Source organism: Pseudorca crassidens, chromosome 18 (genome assembly GCF_039906515.1).
Source record: "Pseudorca crassidens isolate mPseCra1 chromosome 18, mPseCra1.hap1, whole genome shotgun sequence".
In the NCBI taxonomy this organism is placed as follows: domain Eukaryota; kingdom Metazoa; phylum Chordata; class Mammalia; order Artiodactyla; family Delphinidae; genus Pseudorca; species Pseudorca crassidens.
Window position 1 is genome coordinate 3305538 of NC_090313.1, and position 25802 is coordinate 3331339.

General features: G+C 52.1%; 1 protein-coding gene and 1 long non-coding RNA gene across 3 annotated transcripts in view; one reads left to right on the top strand and one right to left on the bottom strand.

Annotated features, from left to right (window-relative positions):
* Positions 1 to 25802, bottom strand: part of COL4A2 (collagen type IV alpha 2 chain) — a 177392-nt gene that overhangs the window by 19897 nt on the left and 131693 nt on the right. For both annotated transcript variants that reach the window (XM_067713565.1, XM_067713566.1), the window contains exons 17-31: positions 24125 to 24178; positions 23143 to 23209; positions 19017 to 19127; positions 18390 to 18539; positions 14722 to 14814; positions 13385 to 13548; positions 10437 to 10509; positions 10244 to 10350; positions 9038 to 9239; positions 8572 to 8631; positions 6928 to 6984; positions 5132 to 5239; positions 4049 to 4270; positions 2094 to 2255; positions 1 to 171 (exon numbers count right to left, since the gene is read on the bottom strand). In XM_067713565.1, coding sequence (XP_067569666.1) covers positions 1 to 171; positions 2094 to 2255; positions 4049 to 4270; positions 5132 to 5239; positions 6928 to 6984; positions 8572 to 8631; positions 9038 to 9239; positions 10244 to 10350; positions 10437 to 10509; positions 13385 to 13548; positions 14722 to 14814; positions 18390 to 18539; positions 19017 to 19127; positions 23143 to 23209; positions 24125 to 24178 — 1801 coding nt within the window. The remainder of the gene's footprint in view (positions 172 to 2093; positions 2256 to 4048; positions 4271 to 5131; positions 5240 to 6927; positions 6985 to 8571; positions 8632 to 9037; positions 9240 to 10243; positions 10351 to 10436; positions 10510 to 13384; positions 13549 to 14721; positions 14815 to 18389; positions 18540 to 19016; positions 19128 to 23142; positions 23210 to 24124; positions 24179 to 25802) is intronic.
* On the top strand, positions 146 to 25719 carry LOC137211272 (uncharacterized). The gene is made up of 3 exons (XR_010937002.1): positions 146 to 269; positions 19469 to 23664; positions 25281 to 25719. It is a non-coding gene; the product is annotated as an uncharacterized lncRNA (long non-coding RNA).

A 25802-nucleotide genomic window follows, 5' to 3' on the forward strand; every position in this document is an offset into this window, starting at 1 on the left:
CTTTGGGGCCCGGGGCACCAGGCATCCCGGCCACTCCTTTGAATCCAGGGCTTCCGGGATGACCTCTCTCACCCTGCCAGCCAGGGTCACCTCTATCCCCGGAGACGCCCTTCATGCCCACGGGGCCAGGGACGCCTGTGTCACCTGGCTCCCCTCTGTCTCCAGGCAGACCTGTCAGGAAGGGGAAGGAAGAATAAAACAAGATGAACAAACTGCACTGAGAAAACACCTCTACGATACTTCTGAGACATCGATAACAATAACTTCTGGTAAGAAAAACGTCTTGGAAGGACAATGGGAAAGTGTAACCACAGAGGGGCGTCTGAAGGTGTGACTCGAGCGTGCAGCACGCCGCAGGCTGGCCTTTCTAAAGAGGTTCTTCTCCGGCAGCCGGCGGCCAGCCCGCGGGACACGAGTCACATGAGACTTTCTCCGCTCGGGCGCAAAGCCACGGAGCTGGAACGGCTGGAGTTACTCGTGGCTGGCGGCCCTCCTGACACCGCTGGGGTTAGGTTCTAGGGGAGGTCCTGCGACACCTGCCGTCCTCATCTCGTTAGGGTGTCAGCAGCTGCCGGCCTGCCCTTCCCCAGCCTCCCCGACAAAGCTCAGCCCTTCTGTTAAAACCCCCCAACGGCTCCCTCACCCTTAGCTGGCATTCAACGCCTTCTGAACGCCGGCCCCATGTCCCTGTCTAGGCTCCCACCCCCTCCTCAGATGCTGCGCTCTCCCCCGGCCGGTCTCCTGGGGCTGTCCCTCCTAGGAAGGGCCCGTCCTCCACGCCCGGCCCCTCCCGTCCCCTCCTCCCAAGGCTGTTCTAGCCCACCAGCTCCCCTGCGGTCTCAAACGCGGGGCCCCGCGGTCTGGCCACCCTGCTGCTCGCCCCGGCCAAACGCAAGCTTTCCCGTGGGTAATTCCATCCCCTCCTAAACCGTGGGCTCCATCAGGGAGGGCTCTGGCACGGATTCTGTACACACCATGCTGTGCCCCACGCCTGAGAACAGGCAAGGCCTTGCGAACACTGGTACAGATGGCCCAAGCCCGCTGCCCAGGGTGCCCGTTATGGTGAAACCAGTGGGCGGCACAGTGTCACTCCCCGAGTGGAGCCCCCAGGTTCTGGACGCGGTCGAGGCCACTCCTGGGGGACGCATCTGGCTTATGCGTCTGACCTGTGTGGGGCACGGCAGTGCCTTGTGTGGACCGGCTACGGTCCTGGACAGAGCCGTCACCTGATTATGGCAAACGACAGACTAGGGTCACCCTGGACGTTGCCTCATGGATGTCTGGGCCCCTCCCAGCCGCTCTGTGATGCGCTCGGTCCCCCTGCAAGGGCTCCACTGAGCAAACGTCTACAGTTTCGTGTCTGTGCTTTCCTGCTCCCGCCCACCTCGCCCCATGGTTTTCCTGAAGGAGGGTTTTTCCTTTCTTCTCCAAATTTTTCACATTCAGGAAACAAATCACGTTGCCTCTTCAAAGCAGAGCAGATTTTGAACTTTTGCAGTGGGAAGTCTGTTTTCCTAATGAAATCTTACCTAGAACCCTAATATACACAACAGGTACAAAGGAAGGGCAGACTTCTCAGGCTGTTTGATGAAATACATGTCCTGAACCTGTCTGGGGCTGAACTGTGTCCCTGCAGAATGCAAATGTTGACATCCTAACCCCAGTACCTTGGAACGTGACTGTGTCTAAAGCTGGGCCTTTAAAGAGGTGACTGAAGTTAGTTAAATGAGGTCATGAGAGTGGGTCCCACCCCAGTGTGACAGTTGTCCTTATCAAAAGAGAGACTAGGATGCAGACACGCACAGAGGGGTGACCCTGTGAGGACACAGAGAGAAGACGGCTGTCTACACGCCAAGGAGAGAGGCCTCAGGAGAAACCAGCCCTATGGACACCCTGATCTTGGACTTCCAGCCTCCAGACCGTGAGAGAATAAATTCCTGTCTTTTAAGCCATGCCATGTGCGGTACTTTCCGAAGCCCTGCAGCTCTTGAGAGGGGGGTTCCTTGGAGCACAGCTGAGAATTCCCCAAGGGGTCAGTGCTGGTTCTGTTGTCAGTGAGGCCCCGACTCCTTGATGGGAGGGTGGATCCTTACCTCCAAAACCTGGGGTGCCCGGCGGCCCCAAGGGCCCTTCCCGGCCAGGAGCTCCAGGGTAGCCATGCTGTCCTGGTGGCCCGGGCAGTCCCGGCTGGCCCGAAGGTCCTGGGAAGCCCTGCTGACCCTTCGGGCCCGGCATTCCCGGCATCCCCTGGCTTCCTGCAGGAATGGAGACAAGAGCCGTGAGGTCAACCCCATGCAGTTCATTGCAAACGACATCTGTCTCCTCAGACCTGTTCTATAAAAACAGGTTTTCCAGGTGGTAGGAAGTCTGTATAAATGACAAGATCTAAGTAACTCATGCTCTCACCCCGAGACAGTTACTAACATCTTGTTATATGTCCTGCTGGCCTCTTTTCTGTTCCCGTAACTATACCTAGAAGCAGATATTTGCACAACTGACACCTCGTTTTAAGTGCAGTTTTAATCTAGGGTTTTTCACTTGACATTATATTTTGAGCATTTCGCCACGTTAAAATACTCTTGGGGCTTCCCTGGTGGTGCAGTGGTTAAGGATCCGCCTGCCAATGCAGGGGATACGGGTTCGAGCCCTGGTCCGGGAAGATCCCACATGCCGTGGAGCAACTCAGGCCGTGCGCCACAACTACTGAGCCTGCGAGCCACAACTCCTGAAGCCCACATGCCTAGAGCCCGTGCTCCACAACAAGAGAAGCCACCGCAATGAGAAGCCCGCGCACTGCAACGAAGAGTAGCCCCCGCTCGCCGCAACTAGAGAAAGCCCGCGCGCAGCAATGAAGACCCAACGCAGCCAAAAATAAAAATAAATGAATAAATAAAATTTATATAAAAAAATAAAATGCCCTTTACAAGCACGTTAAATGGCTATGTAAGTAACATCCAGGTCTGCCCACTGCTCCTGACAGGGGCGGCCGAACAGACATGGATACAGTTTCCCGAAACTGATGCTTTGGAAGTCAGAGCTTTTGCCAGACACAATGTTCTCCCAAAGGGCAGGTCATCAAGGTGACGCTGAACGTGGGAAAGCCGCGCAGGCTCGGAAGTTCCTCTGCTGCCGTTTGGTGTCGTTATGCTCAGACTCTTTGAAGTCTGTGGGAAACAGCTACACTTCAAACATCTACCACAAGCAGCCCTCTGTAAAAGAGCTAGGGCAGTTTCTACAGTCGGATCGCAGGAGAGACTGGCGGGCACGTGCTCCTGAGGGTGGGGCGTCCAGCTGCCCGTCGAGAACTGGGCTCATCCCTCAGTGTCTCACGTGAAGGACGCCTACTGGTTTGACGGCTGGTGTTGGGGAGTGTCACCTCTTGCACCACACAGGGAGCCCCTGTCTGCCTGGGCTTGGGCGCTGGGCTGATGACAGCACAGTCAATACATAACAGCTGATGCTTCTCTGACGGGGACCCCAAATGGCCTGGTGGTCACCCCACCCATTCCAGCAACACAATCGCATTAAAGCCAGGCATTCTGGGTTCTCAGGGCCCGTTCTGCATGAACTGGGTACGCAAAGCCTTGGATGCCTTGTTCACTCACCAGACAAGAGGCATCTTCCCGCTTTGCTAAACATGCTTCGATGACGTTGTGAACGTTACATTTTTTTAAACCCATCAGTTTTACACCCACAGATTGAGCTGCGTTCCAGTTCATCTCTGTCTCCCTCCCAACCCCTCACCGGGCATGGCCAGCTCCTGTCTTCTTCGCAGAACCGCACACATTCTGCTGAAAGCAGCAGGGAGGACCCCAAGCTGCGCCCCACCCAACTTAGGAAGAGAGCACGTCGGCTAATCTGTACTCGCAGAAGAGCTAAGATGGCCTGTACACAGCATGACGACCCTGTTCTGAAACCTTCTAAAGAAACGTTGGAACTAAGGGGGAGGAGAAGCGGCAGGACTCACAGCGTCCTGCATGCAGCACTGGGCTTCTCACCCAACCCCAGCAGAGATTTCTGACCCTGCCCCCCTGCCCCTGTGACTTACCCCGGAATCCAGGAGGGCCTCTCTCTCCGGGGGGGCCCTTCAGCCCAGAGCGTCCAGGCAGTCCGGTGTCTCCCCGGGGCCCGGGCTGGGCCCCCAAGACTTCTCCAGGGAGGCCCCTGTCTCCCGGAGGCCCGACTGGCCCCGGCAGGCCGGAGGGACCCGGGAGTCCGTCCAGGCCAGGGCGGCCTACTGCACCTTTGACTCCTCGAGGCCCCACGAAGCCTGAAAGGAAACACAGGGCGTCCCTATAACGAGAGGTCTGCATCATGACATCTATGCGAGGTACCAGAAAGAGAACACGTGGCCGGGATCCTGCAGGAGGATGTTTGGCTTGTGTGGACTTAGTGAAACCGTCTACGGTTTTGTTTAGATGATACGATTCCCCAGTGCCTGGGCCTCTGCACACCAAGTAACACAGCCATGCTCCCGCACACCGTCTGAGCCGTGACCACAAAGGGACACCTGTGTTTGGGGCCACTGAATCGTGGGGTGGGGCACACGGACACCCACGCAGGTACTCCCAACTTCTGCTCACAATTCATTACCAGAAACATGTTCATTTCCCTCCATGTACAGCTCAAACGTTTAAGCTCTTTTAGCCACTAAGTGGCTTCCATGATGCTTTGCTGTGGCAACTGTCGAGGAAATGGTTCGAACTGCTGACTCAGACAAGCTGCGAGCTGCAGAGTGGGCAGGCAACGCCGCGAGCAGCCAAACACAGGTGCTCTCTGCGTCGTATCTGGTGAGCGATCCGCAGATCGGGCACTGGTGCCGAGGGCTCAGAAGAGGATGACCTTATGTGCCCTTAGAAGGGTTCATACCCACTAGAGAGAAATCTCTCTGTGCACCTATCTCTTTTTTCCTGCAAGATCTGTAAGTTTCTTCTGCAAAATTGCAGCACAACTTCAGTGAGGAAAACGGCAACATTTTTTAATTTCCCAAGGACAAGAGCAAAAGTCGTCATCAAGCATTTGTCGAAACAGTTTCTAAATGTTAAAAGATGGTCGAGGCGGGGCAGCCTGATGGTACACACAGTCCTTCCCTGAATCTACGTGGCCAAGCGGGAGTCCCACCCTGACTCACCTGGGGGTCCTGGGAATCCCTCTGGACCTGGATCTCCCGGGAGACCCTTGAGCCCTTGTGCTCCGTCAGTTCCCGATAATCCCGGAAGCCCTCTGAGGCCTTTGGCACCTAAACAACCCAAAGAAACCACGACACAGGTCAGAGCCGCATAAGCCGACCCCAGCAGGAGACGAACAGGAGAGGGTCAAGGCCGGCACCCGACTTAACGTGGCCTCTTAGGAAACGGGGAAGTGACGAGGCTGGGGGATGTCAGCCCTGAAACAGCACCTCTGACAGCTGGCAACCGAGTGTCAGTCTACATGGGCACCTGTCAGTCTACGCCAGAAACAACGAACCTCGGCTCTCATCACGACCTCGTGATCTCATTAACCTGATGATCTCACTAACTTCATGTTGTCAAAACACGTCGAAAGTCCTCTCCCCTCACACGCGATGCATGTACATTCCGGGCTCTGCTCCCCCAGCACCTGCTGAAAACTGTCCCACTGCAGTCTGAGCCCCTCCCCCTAAGAGTCGCCACCACTTCGGGGACAGCAGCGTTCGTGCCTGTGCTGGGATCCACGATGGACAGACCCCTCCGTGGCTCGGGCAGGGAGGGTCACGAAATGCCACGTGGATAATGCGCTCGCTCTCGGAAGGCAATACAGGGCCCTTAGCTCTGCTTCTTGGTGCAGATGACACTTGTGCCTTTTGCCTCACTGTCCCCAGATCCTGTCACCCCTGTGCACCTGGACGACACTCTCAAGATCCGGGGTGCCTACGGTCAGCCAACGCGCGTTTCCAGTTTGGGGGCTGCCTTGCACTGCAGTACTTTACAGTTTACACAGGACCCCAGCTCCAGGGTTACGTGTGCAGTATTCAGGGCACCATCTGCAAACTAGGAAGTGTCTGGAACACCTGCACTGTTCTCATCCAGGCGAGGAGCCTACGTTCCAGAAGGAACAGGTGAGATGCCCAAAGCCCACAGCTGACGAGCGGTGGACCTAGACTCGCACACGGGCTTCTGGCGTCCATGCCGGATCATCTGAGTGACCCCTCCGTGGGGGGTGGAGGCGTCTTCTCCGCCCCGTCCCAGTCAGAGGAGGGGCGAATCGGAAGGCAGACCCCCCGGGCCGAGTTCTGCCCAGCGGTGCAGCCTGAGAGCTCGTCATCCTAGGCTGACTGACACGGCGTCGGCAGCTGTGGTCACTCAGCCCGTCTGTCATCTCTGAAAGGCCGCCCCACGGAGGGGGAGCCTGGATGGCCCCAGACCGGGCTCTGTGACCCAGAACCCTTCCTGAGTCCACATGGATCCTCAGCTGGGTGATGGGCTGTGGCAGCAAAGCCCAGCTCCCAGATCCTACAGACACATTCCTAGCCCTGAGGGTCTGCCTTCCTCTCAGTCAAAACCCGAAAGAAACACTCCTCTCCCGCATGATCCTCTTCTACACCCTGGGACACACGGGGATACAAGGAACGCACAGAGCTGAGCCTCCTCTCTGGGCTTGGGGCGCTGCCATCTCTGCCAGGCTCGGGTGCCTGTCTGTGTCGCAGCTGAGGCTGACTTCCACGTGGCAGGAAGCCTCTCTCTTACCCTAGGGTTCACTAGGTGTCAATCACCGCTCACTTTCCTACACTGATGCGCGGAAGTCGGCTTCTTACAGAAGCTGCCAGTGTGCGGTACGGTACCAAGAATCCTGTGATGTCCAGGCGGGGGCGGGGAGGGAAACGCGGGGTCGGGGGCAGAGGAAGATAGCCGGAGAGGGGAAAGGAAGACACGGACGCACGGAAGAAGGCTGGAAGCGCTCTCCCATTACCTGGGGGGCCGGGGGGGCCCGGCTGGCCCGGCGATCCCTTAGGCCCTCCAACACAACCTGGGAAGAGAGGACAGGGGAGCTGTAGCCACGGTCCACACCCATCGTCACAGCTCTGGACGTGGCTAAGGTCGAGAGCACCGGCCATGAAAACCGGCTGCCTTTTTACCATCAGAGTAATTTAATGATTCCATTAATCTTGATGCTGATGTAACTGTAATTTCATTTGATAATGAAATCAGAATATTAATATAGGAGGCACATAAGTCCAGTCGGATGAAAACAGGTGCCGTGCTGGCAGTGGAGGGCAATACCTCACACAGCCGAGTTCATCCAGGTGGCCTCAACGCGCCCCCCCACCCCGACCCCCGACCCCAAGGCAATTCCCACCGGGGAGGGAGGAAGCTTTCAGTTTCAAAAGCAATGCTGTGACTTCTCCTTTGGGACTTCCATTACTTTCAGAATTAGCAGAGGCAACTCGTTTCGCTGTGAGTCATGCAAAACGAAAGCCGGTGGCAGCCACCTCTGGCTGGTGACGCCGCGCGGGGTATTCTGTCGGACATAGCACGCTTGCAGGCACAGCAGTCCTCCGAGATGCCCTTTGTGTGTCTGCCTGTGATACGGCAGGGCTCCTATCTTGGCTCGACTTAGCGGCCAAAGAGGGGCTGTGGTCCCCTCTGCCACACGAGGGGTCCGAGGTGCAAAGGCGGACAGCCGAGGCCATGAAAAGGACGGACCCCGGCCGTCTTCAGGGGGCCTGGGCTCTAGCTGGCAGAGCCTCACCCCCAGGGGCCTTCCCGCACCTTCGAGACTGGCCAGCTCTCTGGAAGCTCTGGGGTTGCCGTTCCTGCTCTGCACCCTCACCCTGAGCTCCTGATCTATCCCCACACCTCGTGCGGGGGACCCACGGGTCCTGATGCTGCTTCTCCAAGCCCTGGCCTTCATCCCAAACGCCTTACTCCAGACTCAACTGCCACTGGTGAGCTGCCACCGTCCAGATGTTCTGCCGGCACCTTTGACTCCAAAAAAACTCATCCTCTCTGCTCTGCTCTTCAAATCCTGCCCGAGGCCTGGCACCCATCCCCTTGTGTCCTGGACTCATCCCTCTGCCTGGCTTCCCACCTCGGTTTCTAGGCCCCCCTGGCTGGAGACTTGGCCTGTCAGATGGCAGCCGGGTCAACTTCTGGACCGTCCCCTCCCCTCTGCCCTCCCCTGAGCTCGCATCATCTGGGCATCCTCTCCTTATCCGTCGGCCCTGTTCCTTCTAGCATCCATTCATCACTGGACCAAATTCTTCTCCCATCTGGACTCACTCCTCACCCTGCATAATGAGCTAATAATTCAGCTGCCCTTTACACACACAGAGACATATATTTTAGGCGTGAAAGGACTTATCTGTTGAGTTCTTACCTATACTGTAAACAGATGCTTTGTACTGCAGGGACAACTTGGTGACACGAGGTCATCACACTTGCCCTTCCCTGGGCTCTAAGCTGAGGCAGACGGAGCGCAGCTCCAAGTCCACAAGGGTTTCTATTTCTGAGGGCAGCTCTGTGCCCATGGCAGGGATCACGCCAGTTCTAGCATATATTCTACAAACTGAGAGTTTTCAAGAATTCTAAAGCTGCCCGACGGTCATGACGGTACCTGGCTGGATGGTCTCCTGTCCGTCTGCTCCGATGGGCCTTTTCACACCCGTATCACAATCTAGGGGAGAGACAGTGACAGAGTGAGGCAATTTTGCAATAACGGAAAGTGCCTGGCTTTTCCGTGTGTGCGTGTGTGTGTGCGTGTGCGTGTGCGTGCGCGGTGGGAAGGCTGGGACGGGCAGGGCATCAGAGGCCCATTTCTGGACTTCTGTGCTGAGCCTCTGTAACTCCAGCACTAGAGGGAGAGGCCCCACATTCCAGCTGGCGAGAGGAAGCTGCAGTGGGTTCAGAAAACCCCGTGGCCGGGTGTCGCTCGTGTGTGATGAGAACTGATGGTGTGACACCATCTCACGTGACTCGCCCCCGGGGAATTCGCACACTGCCTAAGAACAGCGGGTGTAGCAGCACAGTGTCTCATGACTTTGAAAGACGCAAGCCTGGACACCCCCCCCCCCCCACCGTACCTATTTGTCCTGGAGCACCGGGGGTGCCGGGAGGCCCGGGGAAGCCTGGAGGTCCAGGTAATCCAGCATCGCCGGGGAAGCCACGCTCGCCTTTGGGGCCTGGCAGCCCCAATCCTGGGGGGCCCCTTTCTCCTGGAATGCCCTTAGTACCGGGGGGTCCTGGGTGGCCTGCGTCCCCTGAGGGGCCTTTGATGCCATCACCCTGTGAGAAATTTGGTTCATCTCTTACAATACACGTAAACCTCAAAGACAGCCATCTTCCCAGCTACTTTTCCCCGTTCCCTGAATTCTGCGCTCTGGATACAGAGGTGAGTAGGAACTGACAGTCGTGGTCTCACCAAGCCACAGAAGTAAAGGACAGACTTTCTAACAACCATGGACAACACCCTCGAAGACAGTTCTGGAAGGCATAGGAATCTGAGCATTCTTCTCTTTCCAAGCTACCAGCGCCCTGCTTGGACCTTCGTTCTCCGGGGGAATTCTCCAAGAGAACGGTTAGGCACAGATTTGGCGAAATGGGGGCAGGAACACGTTATTTCATTGTTAGGATTCAGCGTTTGTGACCCATCTCCTAGTCAGAAGGGACAATGCAGTGGTGAAGGGAAGGAAGTCTTTGGTTTGGACAAGAAAGTGCATCAGAAATAAGGAGAGACGATGGGACCAGGAGAGCAGGAAGCTGGGAGGCACCGGGCACAGCCGTGTCCTATTCATGGAACTCCTCAGAGCAGGGTGAGGGCAGGGAGGGAGGAGAAGGGGTCTAGTCTCCACGGCCAACCGCCCTTCCCCGTCTGACCCCCGCCTTTCCCCGCAGAAAGGAGGCTGGGGGCTCTGCACCTTATCGCACACAGCCTCTTTCAATGCCGGTGTGTGTCTGCTGCAAAAATGCAGCTGTGTATTTTACAGGTGACCCTAGAAGAAGCGTTCCACCTTCCATCTAGGAATATTCGACCTGGGGGGCTCTCGTTCTACGTGATGGCAAGAGGAATATTTATTTCCTCTTTTTCTCTTAAATGCTCACTCAGGGCTTGGCTTCCAGCCTCACTCACTGTTTCCTAAAAAATATGATTGCTGCCCACGAAAAGAGAACAGGTTGCACTGGGAGGATTTCCTGCTGTGTCAGCACCTCTGATGCTCACATGTTTAAGCATGTGACTGATGGGGATGAGGGCAGAGCCGCCACCCCTCCGCCCCGCCAGCGGTACTCACGGGAGAGCCTGGGAGGCCTGGGAATCCATCCAGCCCATCACGGCCTGGGATGCCGCTGTCTCCTTTCAGTCCAGGCACACCTGGGACACCTGGCTGGCCCCGCTCACCTGGGGGAGGAGTGCCACGTGAGTTGCTCACCCAGGGCAGCCACAGAAGGGTGCATGGTCTAAGATTTGCTGGCCACAAGACTGACCTTTGGTGGTGATGGTTCGAGAATCTCCCTTCATTCCTTTGGGCCCGGGAGGGCCAACACCACCAGGGGCTCCCTGTAGAAACAAACACAAGGTTTCTTCCTCCTTCACACTGTTAAGGGCAGCCGAGAAGACAATGATTTTCGTTTATACAACCTGAGGGCCCTTACCTGTCATCAAGCCCAGAGCCACACATCTCTGTCCCTGGCCACCAATCACAGATGGCCATGGGGCACCTGAACGTGGCCAGCGGGACTGAGACACTGAATGTTTACTTTTAAATAGTTAAAACTTAAGGGAAGTAGCCACACATGGCTGGACGGTGAAAACAAGAACCTTGCTACTCAAAGTGTGGTCCCCAGATGGGTAGCACCAGCCTCCCTGGGGGCTTGCCAGGAATGCAGACGCTCAGGCCCACCCGGGGCAACCGAACCGCAATGTGCAGTCAACAAAGTCCCAGGGATTCGTAAACGCATTAGCTTTGGAGAAGCTAAGGCTGCTAACCCTTAACCGCCATTTTGTTGAATCCGGGCAAATAATGTGCCTCCAAGTACGAAGGATGGACATTTGTGATCATACTGAGAACAGCAAGAGTATCTAATCGACAGCTTGTCTTCCTAACTGAAATCAAGGTTGGAAAAAAGTCATACTTCACAGACAAGTCATTGCAGGAACACTCACGTTTTAAGGTGTAAAATCTAGTTTAGGTCTTTCGATGAGCAGAAACGAGCAGATGAACGTTTCAGGAGGCATTTTAATGTGCGCGATATGCCAGTTTGGGGCAACTCTCGGTTACTGGTATTTGCAAGAATACGGGAACTTTTAGTGTTGGTTTAATTAAATGGAATGTTTCAAGTGATTATAAGTTCTTTTCTCCTAAAAAATTCCACAGATACTTGATTTATTGATTTCGTTCTTTGCAGAAAAGGGTGACATTCTCTCAGTAACTAGAACAGCATCTCACACACAGGCAGTGCTCAACCAGGAGGTGCTGGGCCGATGGATGGATGCATGTATACATGCTAATCGACCCCCATACTTCAAGCACTCTGCCAGGTTCTATTAGTACAGGTATTAAACCACCAAAAACTGTCTCAGGCATTCCTGCTGCAGATGCATAAACATATAATTAAATGCAAGATAAACACGGTACCCGAGATGTTTGAACGCAAGTGCTGTGGGTGTGCACGCGATACAGCTGGGGAGAGCACATGCTCCTGGAAGACTTTAGAGATTCCGTGTGCACGAAATGGGATCCATTTGACTTCTCAGAAATATTCCATCATTTTATAAATAACTGAAGGTCTTACCAGCTCTGCCATTATTCAGTTTGGATTCTCACTACGTACACTTTTTCTGAATACCTAAGCCACTTCTACATGCTCAGCCATGATTTGGAGATGGTGTCATTTTTCAAGTAGGAGGAAATGTAGCATCTATTATGTTCAGTTGGATAAAACTATTTTTCTGAGAAGTCCCAGAGAATGGAGAGGTGCTGTGGACCTCATTTTCACCTGCAAAGCTCCCGCGACACGAAGCAGTTATGAGTCATGAGCCTCTGCACCGACAGCTCTGAGTGGCTGCAACTCCCCTGCATCTGGACATGAAGCCAGATTGTTCTAACCGTCCCTGGCCAAGTGTCCTGAGCAAACTTTCCTCTATTGCTGAATATATAAAATGATAGACTTTTCATTTTATAAATCTCTTGCAGCTCTCTTTTTAAGTAAAAATAAATAAAAAATATAGTTTCTTTGCCTTCATCTGAAATTTGCTTTGAGAGCCTTGGTCAGTTAAAACCTGCCACGATGAAAGATCTACTCAAGATGATCTTTTCCTCAGGTGTGAAGTAAAGCCCACTTAGCTGGAATCCAGAAAATGTCATACATTCATCCAAACTAAATTCACGATATACTTGGAAGTCTCACTTTTTATCAAGTTAAGGGAGCCTTTATTGAAATGCTAAATCGTCCTATACTAAATCTGAAGGGGTGAATACACAGAAAGGGGTGTGTAGCTTTGCATCCAAAATGCTAGAAGGGTTGCTTTTTTTGAGATATAATTCACACGCTATAAGATTAACCATTTTAAAGCATACAATTCAGTGTTTGTTTTTTTTTTGTATTTTCACGAGGTTCTGCAACCATCACTATTACCTAAATCCAGACCATTTTCATCACCTCAGAAAGAAACAGTCACTCGCATTTCCCCCCCACCCCCAGCCCTTGGCAACCACCAAGCTACTTGGTCTCAAGATGCCTCTTCTGGACACTTCATACAAATAGCATCGTATGGCGTCTGTTCCTTTGTGTATTGTGTCACTTAGCATAACGTTTCTGAGGGCACCGCACTGCAGCACGTGTCAGCACTTCATCCCCTTTGACGGCTGAATAACGTCCCATCGGGTGGGTATGCTACGTTTCATTGATCCATTTATGGGCATTTGGGTTTCTTCTACTTTCCGGCTGGTGTCGTGAATGCTGCTGTGAGCTTAATGCTCAAGTTTTGGTGTGGACACGTGTTTCCAGTGCTCCTGGGTCTGTACTGGGAGGGGACTTTCTGGGTCACACGACACCTCTATGTTTGACTTTTTAAAACTTTGTTGGCTGCGCTGTATGGCTTGTGGGATTTTAGTTCCTCAACTAGGGATTGAACCCGGGCCCTAGGCAGTGAGAGCACAGAGTCCTAACCAGCGGACTGCCAGGGAATTCCCTATGTTTGACTTTTTTGAGGAAGCATCACTTTTCCACAGTGCCTGCCCCATTTCACATTCCCACCAGGAAAAGCTTTAAAGCTCCTCTTGGAATACGTGGCTTTTCTGAATGTCACACTGGGTGCGTAAGTGTTGCTGGTCTAAAGCTGTATTAATTCAATAAATAAAAGCCGGAAATGGGGAAATGGGGCCGGGCGTCAAGGTCGTCTTATCGGCTTCGTGGTACAACTGGTCTCTCACCTTGAATCCTGGGAACCCGGGGATGCCGTGCTGGCCGGGGTCTCCCGGGCTGCCTTTCCTCCCTGGTTCCCCATTGGTGCCGGGAAAGCCCTTGGGTCCTGGTGGCCCCGGAAGACCCCCAATGAACTGGTCACCCTCTGCACACTGACAGTCGCCGGCATCGCCTGCAACGTGGGTGGAGAGAGAGGGACTTGTTATTTGCTCGTGAAGCACGTGTACGACCCTCCTGTTGGCTCTGCAGGGGACAGGGGGGCAAGGGGGTGAGGGCTTGGCTGGGGGCGTGGCCACCGCAGGACACGCCTACTCTGGTCCTCACTCCCTCATTCTTAGACAAGGAGCGTGAGATGCAGATACGTAAAGAACAGGACGTTGACGGAGGTGTGGGCGGAGTTGGGACTCAGCGACAGGAGTTCTGAGAAGCCACCGCAGGGGCCTCGGGGGGAGGGCAGGAAGGTCCAGGGTGAAGGGGAGCCGGAGAGAGGGCGGCCTGGCAGCAGCTGCGGGCTTGGAGCCCAAGGTCCTGGTGCGGAGGGAAGAAATACGTGCCCTCCCTTTTTCTGTCTTGCTGGCTGGACCCAGGGAGCGTGGGGGCAGGGGAGGGCCGAGCTGGAGGCTGGTGATCGGCTTGGCTCCCAGGGCGCAAAGGGGGACACGTGATGGCCCGGGCGTGCCGAGCTGCCCAGCTCATCCACGACGCCGGACCCCTGCACCGCCCACAGCTCCACGCGTGCCGCAGAGGTCCGGCGGTTAAAACCCGGGATGCCCAGGGATGGGCGAGCCGAACAGGCCCCCCCGAGGTCCCCACAGGCGGCCCTTGCCTGGAGAGGTGGGGTCCCCCAGGCGAAGCAGGGAGAGGAAAGCAAACACAGCTCGTTCCCACCAGCGTCCGCCCCACCTGGGCAGGTCACGTCTCTCCTGCTTTGCCACCGCCTTGCTGCTGACGCATCCCTAACTCGGGGAGTCGGGTTAGGACCAAACCAGATGACGACCCTACAGCCCTCTGCAAACACTTGTGACATTTTCTTGGAGCCGAGGGCTCGGATGAGTCATCTGAATTCAGTCTAAGAAGCCACCGCACATCTTTTCTGTCCCATGTTGGGCCCCGTGTTGCCTGAAAGTTCAGTGATGAACGTGGCAGACAGAACAGAGACGGGAGAGCCAGCTGAGAGCTGGGTGTGCGGAAAACGAGGAGACGCCGCCCCCCAGTGTGAGGGCCCTGGCAGGGAGGGGGCTGGGGGGAAGCAGGGGCTCATCCTCTTCTTGGAACCAGTGAAGGGTGAGCTGGACTCAGGAGGGCCAAGCAGCGCCCCGCCCCCTGCTGTTCCCGGACTCCTCACCTTTCCATCCTTTCTGTCCGCGAGCCCCGGGGAAACCAGAAGGTCCAGGGTAGCCCACCCTGCCCTCTGCTCCTTTAAGGCCGAAAAGGAAACCTGAGGAGAAAACCCACAGGACGGCACGTTAGCACAGCCCAGGACCCCGTATGCCCCCACCCCGTATGCACCCACCCCGTGTGGGAAGGGTTACAGCCGACTCTCCCAACAGAAAATGGCCTCCATTCCAATTCCATCCCAACTACTCGCGGAAAGACACGGAGCCTTTATTTTTTGTGGCCATTGCTTCCGGGATTGGAAACACATGTGAACGCCTGTGATTTTAGTTTTTCCATTAAAGTCTAGAAATAGAAATCTTTACTTTTCAGAAACACTGAGTCCAAAGAAGACTTCAGGTTTTTTTAACCACGTGTTTTACTTCGACTTGGGTCCTAAGACTACTGCAACTTCTGGTTCCCAGAATGACAGAAAACCCAAACAGTAAAAGATGTTAAAATGAACCGGCTTCCCCAGTTCTGTCCTCTCCTCTGGAACACGCGAGCACCTGTGCACGCCCCTGCCCCCAGACCCCACCATCTTTCCTCTTTCACTCCTTTGGGTGCACACACGTAACCATGTAGATAACTTGTGATTCTCCCACCCCCATCACTAGGATCACGGTACTTCAGGCATCCTTTCACCATGTGCAGGGCTCTGATAATTCCAAGCAGGGACATCCGGGTGAGGGTGTAAGAAACAGACTCTAAAAGCCCACAAAACGCTCCGTGTCCCACTTGAGCAGAGCGCCATCTCGTGGTGGGAACTGGGCTGCACATTCCTGGGAAGCACCACTGCTGGGTATTGACTCCCACGGCTCTGGCCCGAGCTCCGGGGTATGTGGAGATGGGTTGAGGCCCAGGAGGGGACCATGCTGGGTGGGGAGCTGGGGAGGGGAGACCCAGAGTTCGGTTTGGGGCATGCAAATTTGGAGATGCCCGTGAGACACACAGTGGTGACGAGGTGTCCAGTTAACAGTTGGGATGAGTTTGCAGCTCAGCATACTGAACTGGGCTAGGGACACAGGGAGAGCTGGCACCTAACTGGTGTTCAAATTCCTGTGAATGCAGGAGCGTGCTAGATAGAGAGACACAGACAGGAGCTCCATTGCACATGGGATGGTGGAGGGGGAAGAAGGAAGACCTAGCAAAGGAGCCGCAAAAAGAAGGGGAGAGATGACAAGGCGCGGGGGGGGGAGCTGGAGAAGAGAGTGTGTGTGTGGGGTGCTGGCTGCCCCCTGTACCGCTGGGAGGCTGCTGACAGAGCAAATGGTGCCCAGGATGTGGCTGCATAGGTCACTGGTGACCAGGTCACCAGCATGTCAGCCTAGCGGTGGACTGAGGGCTTTATGCTATGTTTCCATGGTCTCCTGATATGTTAGGAGAAGCTAGTATTACAGGTAGTTATTTAATCACAGATACTCCAGGGATGTTGGCTTTTAAAATCTGAGACGAAGACATTGTGGGTATGCTTCACAGCGTTTGCAAATCCAGACAGAAAAGGCAGTTTTGGGCCATCTTAAGGTTCCATCCTCCCTCCTTCCTACACTGCTTTTTTCTTCATCTGGTAAATTCATAATTTCAAGCAAGTCCTAAAGAATAGCACTGTGCCAGGGAACTCTTCCTAATGCACTGTGGTAACCTAAATGGGAGGGCAGTCCAAAAGGGAGGGGATATCTGTATGCGTACAGCTGCTTCATTTTGTTGTGCAGTGGAGGCTGACACAACACTATAAAGCAACCATAGTCCAATAAAAATTAATTAAAAAAAATAAAGGGATCTCCTGATGAAAAAAAAAAAACAAAAAAAGAATAGCAGTGCACCTCTGTGATGTTTCCAACATGATTTTCCTGAGGAGGTCGGTGGCCGTAATAAACCTGGCAGTAGTTTGACTTATTCTAGAGCCCCGGCAGTCGACTCAGTTACCTGAGCTGAACTGGACGTAAGCAAAACGTTTAGCTCAGAAAGAAAACTGGCTTCACGGTTTGATTTTGCTGGAGCGGAAAAAGAGTAAAAATTCTTGTTTCCATCAGTAGCAACACATAAAACTGAGTGAAATGCGGTTAACAAGAAAAGAATCCAACGGTTTCATTCCAGGGAAAGCGCTGAAGAACTCTTTGGGACTCAAGGTCATTGATGTTAAATTATGACTCTACACAAAAATATTTAAAAGGCCGTTAAGGTTGGCTACTTTTTGTACAAGAGATTGCTTTTAAAAAAGTGATTTGGGAGCAATGTGTCTCATAAGGTAAAATAAACATTTCAAGGAGAACTGAAGTTGATAAAATGTATCAGACACCATTCCATCTGTTTTATAAATTCTCCCTTCAGTTAACCACATGGACCGGAAATTAGTTAATTTGTTTACAGATGACTTACATTGGTAAATCATAGATTTACTAAGCAAGACTTACAAAGCCAGATGGTATGTGTTTGTGTCTATCAAAATGGAATTTAGTTACAGGAATGATGGCAAGGTTAGCCTTCAATCACAGTCTTTTGAAGAGGCTGTATTTTTATGCTTTTATTTTTAACACATCATGTTCTGTTGCCAAAAAAGGAAAACTCAACAGATACCATTTACTCAGGATATGTAATGTTCACAGAAACTTAGCCATCATCACAGATGCCGCAGTAATAAATATTACTGCCAGGATAATAAAAAAGATCAGTGATAACAGTGCTCAAAGTATTTGGCAAATTCCAGGGAAATATCTGCACCCCGAATTTTTCAAAAGAATGTGAGAATCTGCTTTTTGCAGTTGAAGGAAAATTGGGAACGTAGAGCCTTAGTAGCTTAAAATTTAACGCGGAAGACGACAGAGAAGTGACTGCTGAATTTTTAGTGGAAGGAGCACGTACTGATGTGCTTCTCATGCCTCCAACAGTTTTCCTTCTAAAGAGACAGCAATAAGAAGCTGCCTTCTGAAAGCAAGGAAAGCCTGGGAGATCTACCTTTCACTGAACTCACACACTATCCATTAGCACATGTGAAGAGAGGAATCTGTCAGAGATGAGCGGGGGTGATGTCAGGAATTAAAAGTCAAATATTTTGAAAAGAAGATGCTGAATTGTGTCCATGTCGCAGAGACAGAAATAGTGACCTCTTTTTTAGTTCGATTTTACGATGTTCAAAGCATAACCCTGAAGCTGGAAGCTGAGAGAATAACTGTTTTGGAGGGCAAGCCTCCTTGGAGCTCAGCTGAAAGATGAGCCACGGTTGCATCAGAACCTGGAAACTCAGTTTTGTGCCCGACGGCATGAGGGTCCAGACGCCGTGCCTGTCCAGTCTGTAGACTCTCAGCGTCTTCCGTCTGGGCCCCGCCAAGGGCTGCCACGTCCCGTTACAGGAGGTGCAGCCACTCCTGGTGCGAAGCATCGTCACCTGTTTAGCTGTAGCTCTGGCTCCTCGGGGGCCCAGGTCACCAAGCCTGCCTATCGCGTTGGTTAACCCAGGGGAGAGGCTGTTTGTCAGGGTGGGCCTCTCCTGCCTGCACCCCAGAGCGCCCGCCACACTCTCTCACTGCCCACTGCCTAGTTCACGGAATTATTTACAAGAAAATCCCAAGTGAAAATCCAACCGGGGCCAGGCTTTGTCTGGACACTGGCACGACCTCTCTTGAGTTTCCCTCCACTTACCGTCTGGGCCAGGTGGTCCCGGGAACCCTGGGGGACCTCGGAGCCCTGGCCTTCCGTCAGCTCCCGGCGGGCCGGGGTACAGGGCGGGGATGCCCTGCTCTCCTGTGAAGCCTTTGGGTCCCATCTCGCCTGGTAAGCCTCTCTTCTCATCTGAAAATCCAACAGCAATCACAGCAGCGTGAGACCTCTGAGATTCATTGCTGCGCCAGCGTTCCCGCCCCGGGAGGCCCCCAGCTGGGCCAGTGGTTTACAGTCCCGTCAGTGACTTAAAGGGCAACGCCGCTGGTATATTTCATCACTATCTTTCCACTTGAAGAAGCCCCTCTCCTGGCCCCCAGACGACGGACCGAGAGTTGTTATAACACTGGACGACGCCCGTGCTCTTCCTGGCCAAGTGACAGAATCACGTGAGGTATCGTCAGCACACCTCCGACCTAGTGAGGGAGTCACTGTCACGGGTGCGTGGTTCTGTGACGACATCCCAACACGTATTCGAGATGCATTAGAGCTGCTGGGCCAGCCTATGAGACAGAGTGCCGACTGGGGGGCCGTGCAGCCAGCGAGGGGCGGGGGTTTGTGTGAGACCCGCGGGGACGTCTCAGTTTCGATGCCGCGGAAGCACATTACCTTCATCTCCGATGGATGTACCAGGCAGGCCTGGCAAGCCGAGGTCTCCAGGCTCCCCCCGGGCTCCTGGGTCCCCGGGGGCTCCATGGAATCCTGGGTCCCCTCTGGCACCTGGAACCGAGACAGCAAGACTGTTATCCAGGACTCAAGGCAGATGTTCACTTTTTCGTTGAACATATATTTACTGATATTCTGTCCATCGCACGAGGCCGGCGGTGTCTAAATGTTTCATCTATGGTGGCCCCTGCTTTCAAGGAGCTCATTTTCAACCAAAGAGGACTGATAAAAGATCCCTATAAATGTTATAAAACAAGAGAGGAACAGAACGCCAAAGAGATACAGAGAGGTTTCAAAGGAGGGGAGGATTATTTGGGGGGAAATCTGACATGGAGGGACCACAGAGAATGAGAATAATAGAAGTTGACAGTATTTTTTTTTGTTGTTGTTGACAGTATTTTTGAGCTCTTGAGCGTGCAGACTCAGCGTTACACACTTGGCTGACATTTGATTCCCGTAACAGTGCGTGTACAGATGGTATTACAGCCCCAATGTCACAGAGGGGCGAGGCTTCATGAGAAGGTAAGCTGACAGCTGATGGAGACAGATGACAGGGGAGGGGAGGGCAGAGGACGGTCAGGGGAAGGACGTCCACAGAGGACATCAGCCCTAGTGAAGCACGTGAGCACGGAGCAGGACACCTGGCGGGGGGGGCGGGGTACGGGTGAAGAGGGTCGTGGAAAATCAGGTTGCATAACAGCTGAGTCAGTGGGAATGAAGATCGAATGAGACAGTTTGGAGCCTCCTGCACCAGGCACCACGGGGGGAGCTGGGGGGCGACGGGGGCCAGCTCTCTCTGAACCCCTCTTCCCCTGAGCCCCAGCTCTTGCCCGGATCAGCTTATCACTGCTGTTTGCTGGATGAATGGTAGACGTGAAGATTCTTACAGACCTTTTCCCTAAATAAACAAATGCCAAGGGGCTTTGCTATGCTCCCTGGCTGTGTAAATAGCAACGCTTTACTGCAGAGCGTGCTTTTCTGGTCTACAATTGGGAAAGTGGAGGGAGTATGATGTTTCATGGTACAGCGATTAGTAATTGTTAGGAGAGATCACATCACTATGTGATCTTTAATGTTTTAATCTTAAGAGAAAGTCCTTAAGATAAGAAGGGATTCGCTGGGCCTCATGCTAGACGTGTTTTTAAGGGGTGGGACATGTGAGTCTGCGTCCCTGTGCTGGGCTCGGCTGCCTGCAGAGGGGACGGAGGGCTGGGCTCTGAACAGGGGTGGCCGGGGTCTGAGTCCTGCTCCTTTGCTTGCTACGTACATGATCTGGGGCGAGTTACCCAACTTCTCCGTGCCTCAATTTCTCCATCAGTACAGGGCGGCCCATGCCAGCCCCCATCTCAGAGGGTCTTCACAAGGAGTAAATCAATGGACCGGTGCAAATTAGAACAACTTGCTTCATTGCCTGGCGTGTGCTCAGTAAGCACCACACAAATGTTAGCCATTACCATGACAATAAAAAGAGACCAAATAAAATTGAAAACCACAGATCTTCTCAAGTGTTTGGGAAAAGAGCAAGGTCACTTTTTAGTTACACTTTGCAATCATTTTTTTCAACGCAAAGCTCTTCGACTCCTTTGCGTTTTGACAAAGCTCCCACAGTGCTGCCTGGTGAGAGGTACGTGTATTTTCCTCTCTTCCATGACAGAATCTGCTCGTGAGTCAACCTCTCACTCCAAGGAGCCCTGGAGCTTGGTCAGCCTTCCAGCTCACCTAAGACGCAGGAACTCCGCTGTAAGAGGCAAGGAGGCTGGCTGCTGACTTTCTCACCCTGCACTTGGGGAAAAGGAAATTTGACCATCCACTGTCCCGGTGTGGCTTCCAGGAATGCAGGGTGGTGAGGGGAGCTGAATGCATTCTGGGCTCTCAGTCAGGGAGCTTTCTGATGAGTGCAAAGGAGACGAGACATCACCAATGTTAATTTTAAAAACTGTGTTCCCAGTATCACCTCACACATGTCAGAATGGCCATCATCAAAAAGTCTACAAATAACAAATGTGGGCAAAGATGTGGAGAAAAGGGAACCCTCCTACATTGTTGGTGGGAATGTAAACTGATGCAACCACTATGGAGAACAGCATGGTGGTTTCTCAAAAAACTAAAAATAGAAATACCATATGACCTAGCAATTCCACTCCTGGGTATATATTCAAAAAAAACAAAGCACACTAATTCAAAAAGACACGTGTACCCCAGTGTTCACTGTGGCGCTATTTACAATAGTCAAGGTACGGAAGCAACCCAAGTGCCCATCAACAGATTTATGGATAAAGAAGATGTGGTACATATATACAATGGAACACTACTCAGCCGTAAAAAGAATGAAATAATGCCATTTGCAGCAACATGGCTGGACTTGGAGGGCATTATGCTATGTGAAATAAGTCAGACCGAGAAAGACAAATACTGTATGATATCACTTATATATGGAATCTAAAATATACGACCGACTAGTGAATATAACAAAAAAGAAGCAGAGACACAGATCTAGAGAACAAACCAGTGGTTACTAGTGGGGCGAGGGAAGGGAGGAGGGGCCATATAGGGATAGGGGGACAAAAGGGTTATTGAGGGAGTATATGAAATCATGTGTGTGAAACTTTTGAAAATTGTAAAGCATTATAGAATTTAAAGACCCTTTCATTCAAGAAAAAAAATGAATTTTAAAAAAGTGGGTTGCAAAATAAAAAAAAATTAAGTTCCCAACGTCTCAAAGACATGATTTCCATTTCACCAAAATCACCAACAGTAAGTCAACCTCATGTCGGGTCCCTGGGGTTTCCAGCTTGGCAGACGTGTTGGGCTCCCCAGAGAAGGACGGGAAGCTGGCTCCACAGTGGTGTGGGCTCCCACGTTTGAGTTTATTTGAAATATACTCATCGATGGTTTGATGTCACCCTGGAGAGAGACCTCTAGTGGACCCCACCTGGCCTGTCCTTGCCCTCGCTCTGTCTATAGTTTCCCCATCGTTGGATGAAGACATGCAAAGGTATTAAACCAGTAGATGGTTCACACCTAAGCAGGAAGGTTAGTCCCTGACCCCTGGACATAGATAATAGGGTGAGACAGATGACCTACTGGGTACAGGAAGGAAACATTTGAGCATCTTCATTTAAAAAAATCTCACCCTTTAAAATCCCTATCTGATGTACATGTTTTAGCAATGCAGTATTCAGTCATTCAGGTAAACATTTACTGAGCAACTACCATGTGCCTGGACTGTTCCAGAACTGAGGATACAGTAGTAACCACACAGGCTAAAATCTCTGACCTCAGGGAACATCCTGTATCATGGATAAATTATCCATAAATAAATATTCATCCTATTACTTGGAGGGGTGCTGAAAACACTTTTTTTTAAACCTAGAAGGACGCACATTCAAAAAGGTTCACAGACCATTGCTCTAAGCGCAGAACTAGAATTATATTTTAATAGATCGTGCCGATGGGAGGCTGAGCTAAACTAACAAGGACAGCACAAGCCACAACACGTGCAGAATCCCTCACTGACACTCAGGGGTCAACTGTGACCATGGGATCATTTTCCTGTACAAGCTCAGGTGCAAATGCCTGGAGGTTTAGTTCTTTGAAGTTTAAAAGGCTGTGACTGTTTCCAAACTATGGACTGTGATCAATCCCAGGCTCCGGACCGGTGAGCGGGGGGCGTAAGCATCTTGGCGCGTTTGGACCAGAAACCAGCGAAGTGGCTGGGACGGTGCCCATGGAGGCCTGGCAGGCACGAGGGCTGGGTTTCTATAGTGATGCTGCAGGTGGCAGAACCAGAACCTGCACAAGGTATGTGGAAATGAAAGCCTTTCCCAGCGGAGGAAAGTGGTGAGCACTCTCTCAGCCAGAGGCAAACTGGGGGTCTCTCCAGGACACCCCGCTTAAGCCACGAGGGAGGGAGGGTCCACAAGACTGAGACCCCCAACGTTTAAGGGCTAAACATTAACGCGTAAACACTTTTCTTTTTTTGCTTTGTTTTGTTTTGCTCAGAAAATCTCACAAGGTCATGGCTCTGTGTCCACAACAGACGAGAAAGCAGGACAAGTGGCATACAGACCTTTGTCCAGGGAAGGATGTGGGGAGTAGGCTGGTGGGCCGGGGGGGCCTGGTTCACCCATTTCTCCCTGGAGAGAGAAAAGAGGAAAACAAAAGAACGTTGAGGCTGGCCTTTTGGAGTTTTGGACACTATACCTGTTTCCAAAGAACAGAACTGAAAGCAACCATGAGCCCAGCGGAGGCTGTTCTGAGTCACAGAACCATGGACGGTGTCCGGGCTCCACGTCCACGATGCTGCGCTGATAAGTCCGGGCATCCCAGCCACCAGCTGTACACACCAGGAGAGAACAGGTGGGCCGGTGCCCACCTCACTCTGAGACCCTTGTCAAACTCTGGAAGTGGCCAGGTGACTGCCTTCCTCAGGGCAGACTCCTCTGTGTTGATGACTGCACCTGAGCTGCCCATGGGGCTGAGCTGGGGTGGTGTGACGGCACCTGATCCAATACCGTCTGGACGGTGAGACCTAAAATTCCATGAGCTGCCTTGACGTCCGTGAGCCTCATGGGGCCCGGAAGGCCTGACTGTGAGTCCCCTCCATCCTCACCAGCTTTGGCCCACCTGGTGGTAGATGCCCCCCAACCCAGCTAGTTCCCCCACCAGCTGGAGCAGCTGCACCCCCCGGTCCTCAACCTCCCTGCCCGCCCATGGGATTATTCAAACAAGTCAGTCGTGTCCCCCGCGGGAACCAGTTGTTACTACAGTGCCTGCATCTCTCAGCCCCCTGGTTCACTCTGCTCCGGGTGCAGGTCCCCACTGCCACCTCCACGTGGCCCCATGTGGCACGCAGCATCCTGAGGCCGAGACACAGGTGACTCATAGGTGAACGTCCACCTCCTCTCTCAGTGCCAGGCGTCGTGTGATCAGTTACATGATACGGGACGGAGGAGGCCTCCTTCTCCAACAGGGTGTTTAGTTGGTGATCAGAGCACCACCCAAGGGAAATAAGGGGAAGTCATCCCAATTCAAATGAAAACTGAGCCCACCTTGGGTCCTGGGTATCCATCAGGGCCTTGGTAACCATCCGGTCCTCTGCTTCCCTGCAGGAAAGATGTTTAGTGCTCTATAATCATTTAATTTAATTACATAATTAAATTAATAATTTAAATATATTAAATTAATACTTTAATCAATACTTTAATTAATACAATAATTATATAATAATAGAATTTAAAGGTGTAACCACAATCCATTGTGTCTAATAAAATCAACAATAGTCTGTTAAGATCACCTACTACCCACGTTGTGTTCAATTCCCCCCGATTTTAACCTCAAACATGTCTTTTTAAAGTTGCTTTGTCTCAATCAGGATTCCAAAAAAGGCAAAATCTGACATTTGGTTGATATGTCTCTTAATGTGCCTGTAATTCATAACGGTTTTCTCTTCCTTTCTACTTTGGAACCTTTTGTCGCTGCTGTTGAGGAAACTGGGTCATTTGTACTGTGAACGCCATGTGGTGGATTTGGTCCACTCCATCCTTGTGGAGTTGTGCAACGTGCTCCTTTATCCCCCAGATTTTCTCTAAACTAGTTGTTAGATCTTGGGCCTCCTTAGTCTCAGGTTCATCTTTTTTGAACAAGATTTATTCCTGGCGGGTCCCGAGTCCTTCCCACTGAGTCACACGTGCCAACTGCCCCCACTGTTGTGATTTCACGATTGACCAGTGGGGTCGGGCGTTGGCCACCTGATCCATCTATTAAAACCTTCTCCCAAGATGGGTTTTGAACAATTTTAGTTAACACCAACTGGAATCCTTAAACCTTTTCATTTAGAAGTTTTTGCTCTTCACTTAAAAAAAATATCTAATGCTAATAATGACCGCATTCTAATTCTCCTGAATATGGATTGAGAGACAAAGTTCACCCTTATGAGCCACATCGTTATCTGGATAGATATGAAAAGCTTTTAAAAAATCTAGAAATTTATTCCCTCTTGCTAAAGAATATATACAGTAAGCCCCCCCCCCACACCAAATTCGGAATGCCAATGGGATAAAGTATGTACGTCATCTGATTATTTTACTGCATAGTTTGAAATCCAGGAGCACGTATGCTGAAAGTTACATTATTTAGAATGAACTAAGATTAATTTGGTGCTTTCGCGTTGGGCCTCTAGTTTAGATGGACTTCCTTTCATCCTAGGTGGAGCTGAAGATTCGAAAGTGAAGGCAAATTTCTCTGATAGTAAAAGTGACCTCCTGCTTAGAGGCCATCCCACGAGACAGTCTGGGAGCCCTGACGGAGCTTGGAGTGAATGCAGAGTCGGTGAGCAGGCATCCCGACTGAGCCGTGTCCAGTGCGACATAACCGCCCCGTTCAAACAACGCTACCTGTGCTGACGTGGGACAGCCCCCGAGAAGCGTTGGGTGAAAAACATGAACGGAGGACAGCGGAACGGGATGAAATGTTCATTTTTCCTGGTTAAGTTACATGCATGTAAAAATACACGCCCCGCCTGTGCGAGCCCTGATCTGAACACCCACCCCACGTGCACGGGGGTCGCCTCTGGGGAGCGTGCTGGGGGTCTGCGGTGGGCAGGGCTGGCCCGCGCACTCTCTGCCTGAGTTAGTGAAGACAGCAAATTGTGACAATAAAGAAATCATTACTTAAAAAAACTCGATTCCTATGTTTTCCCGCACATCTGAGCATTCAGACAATTTCTAA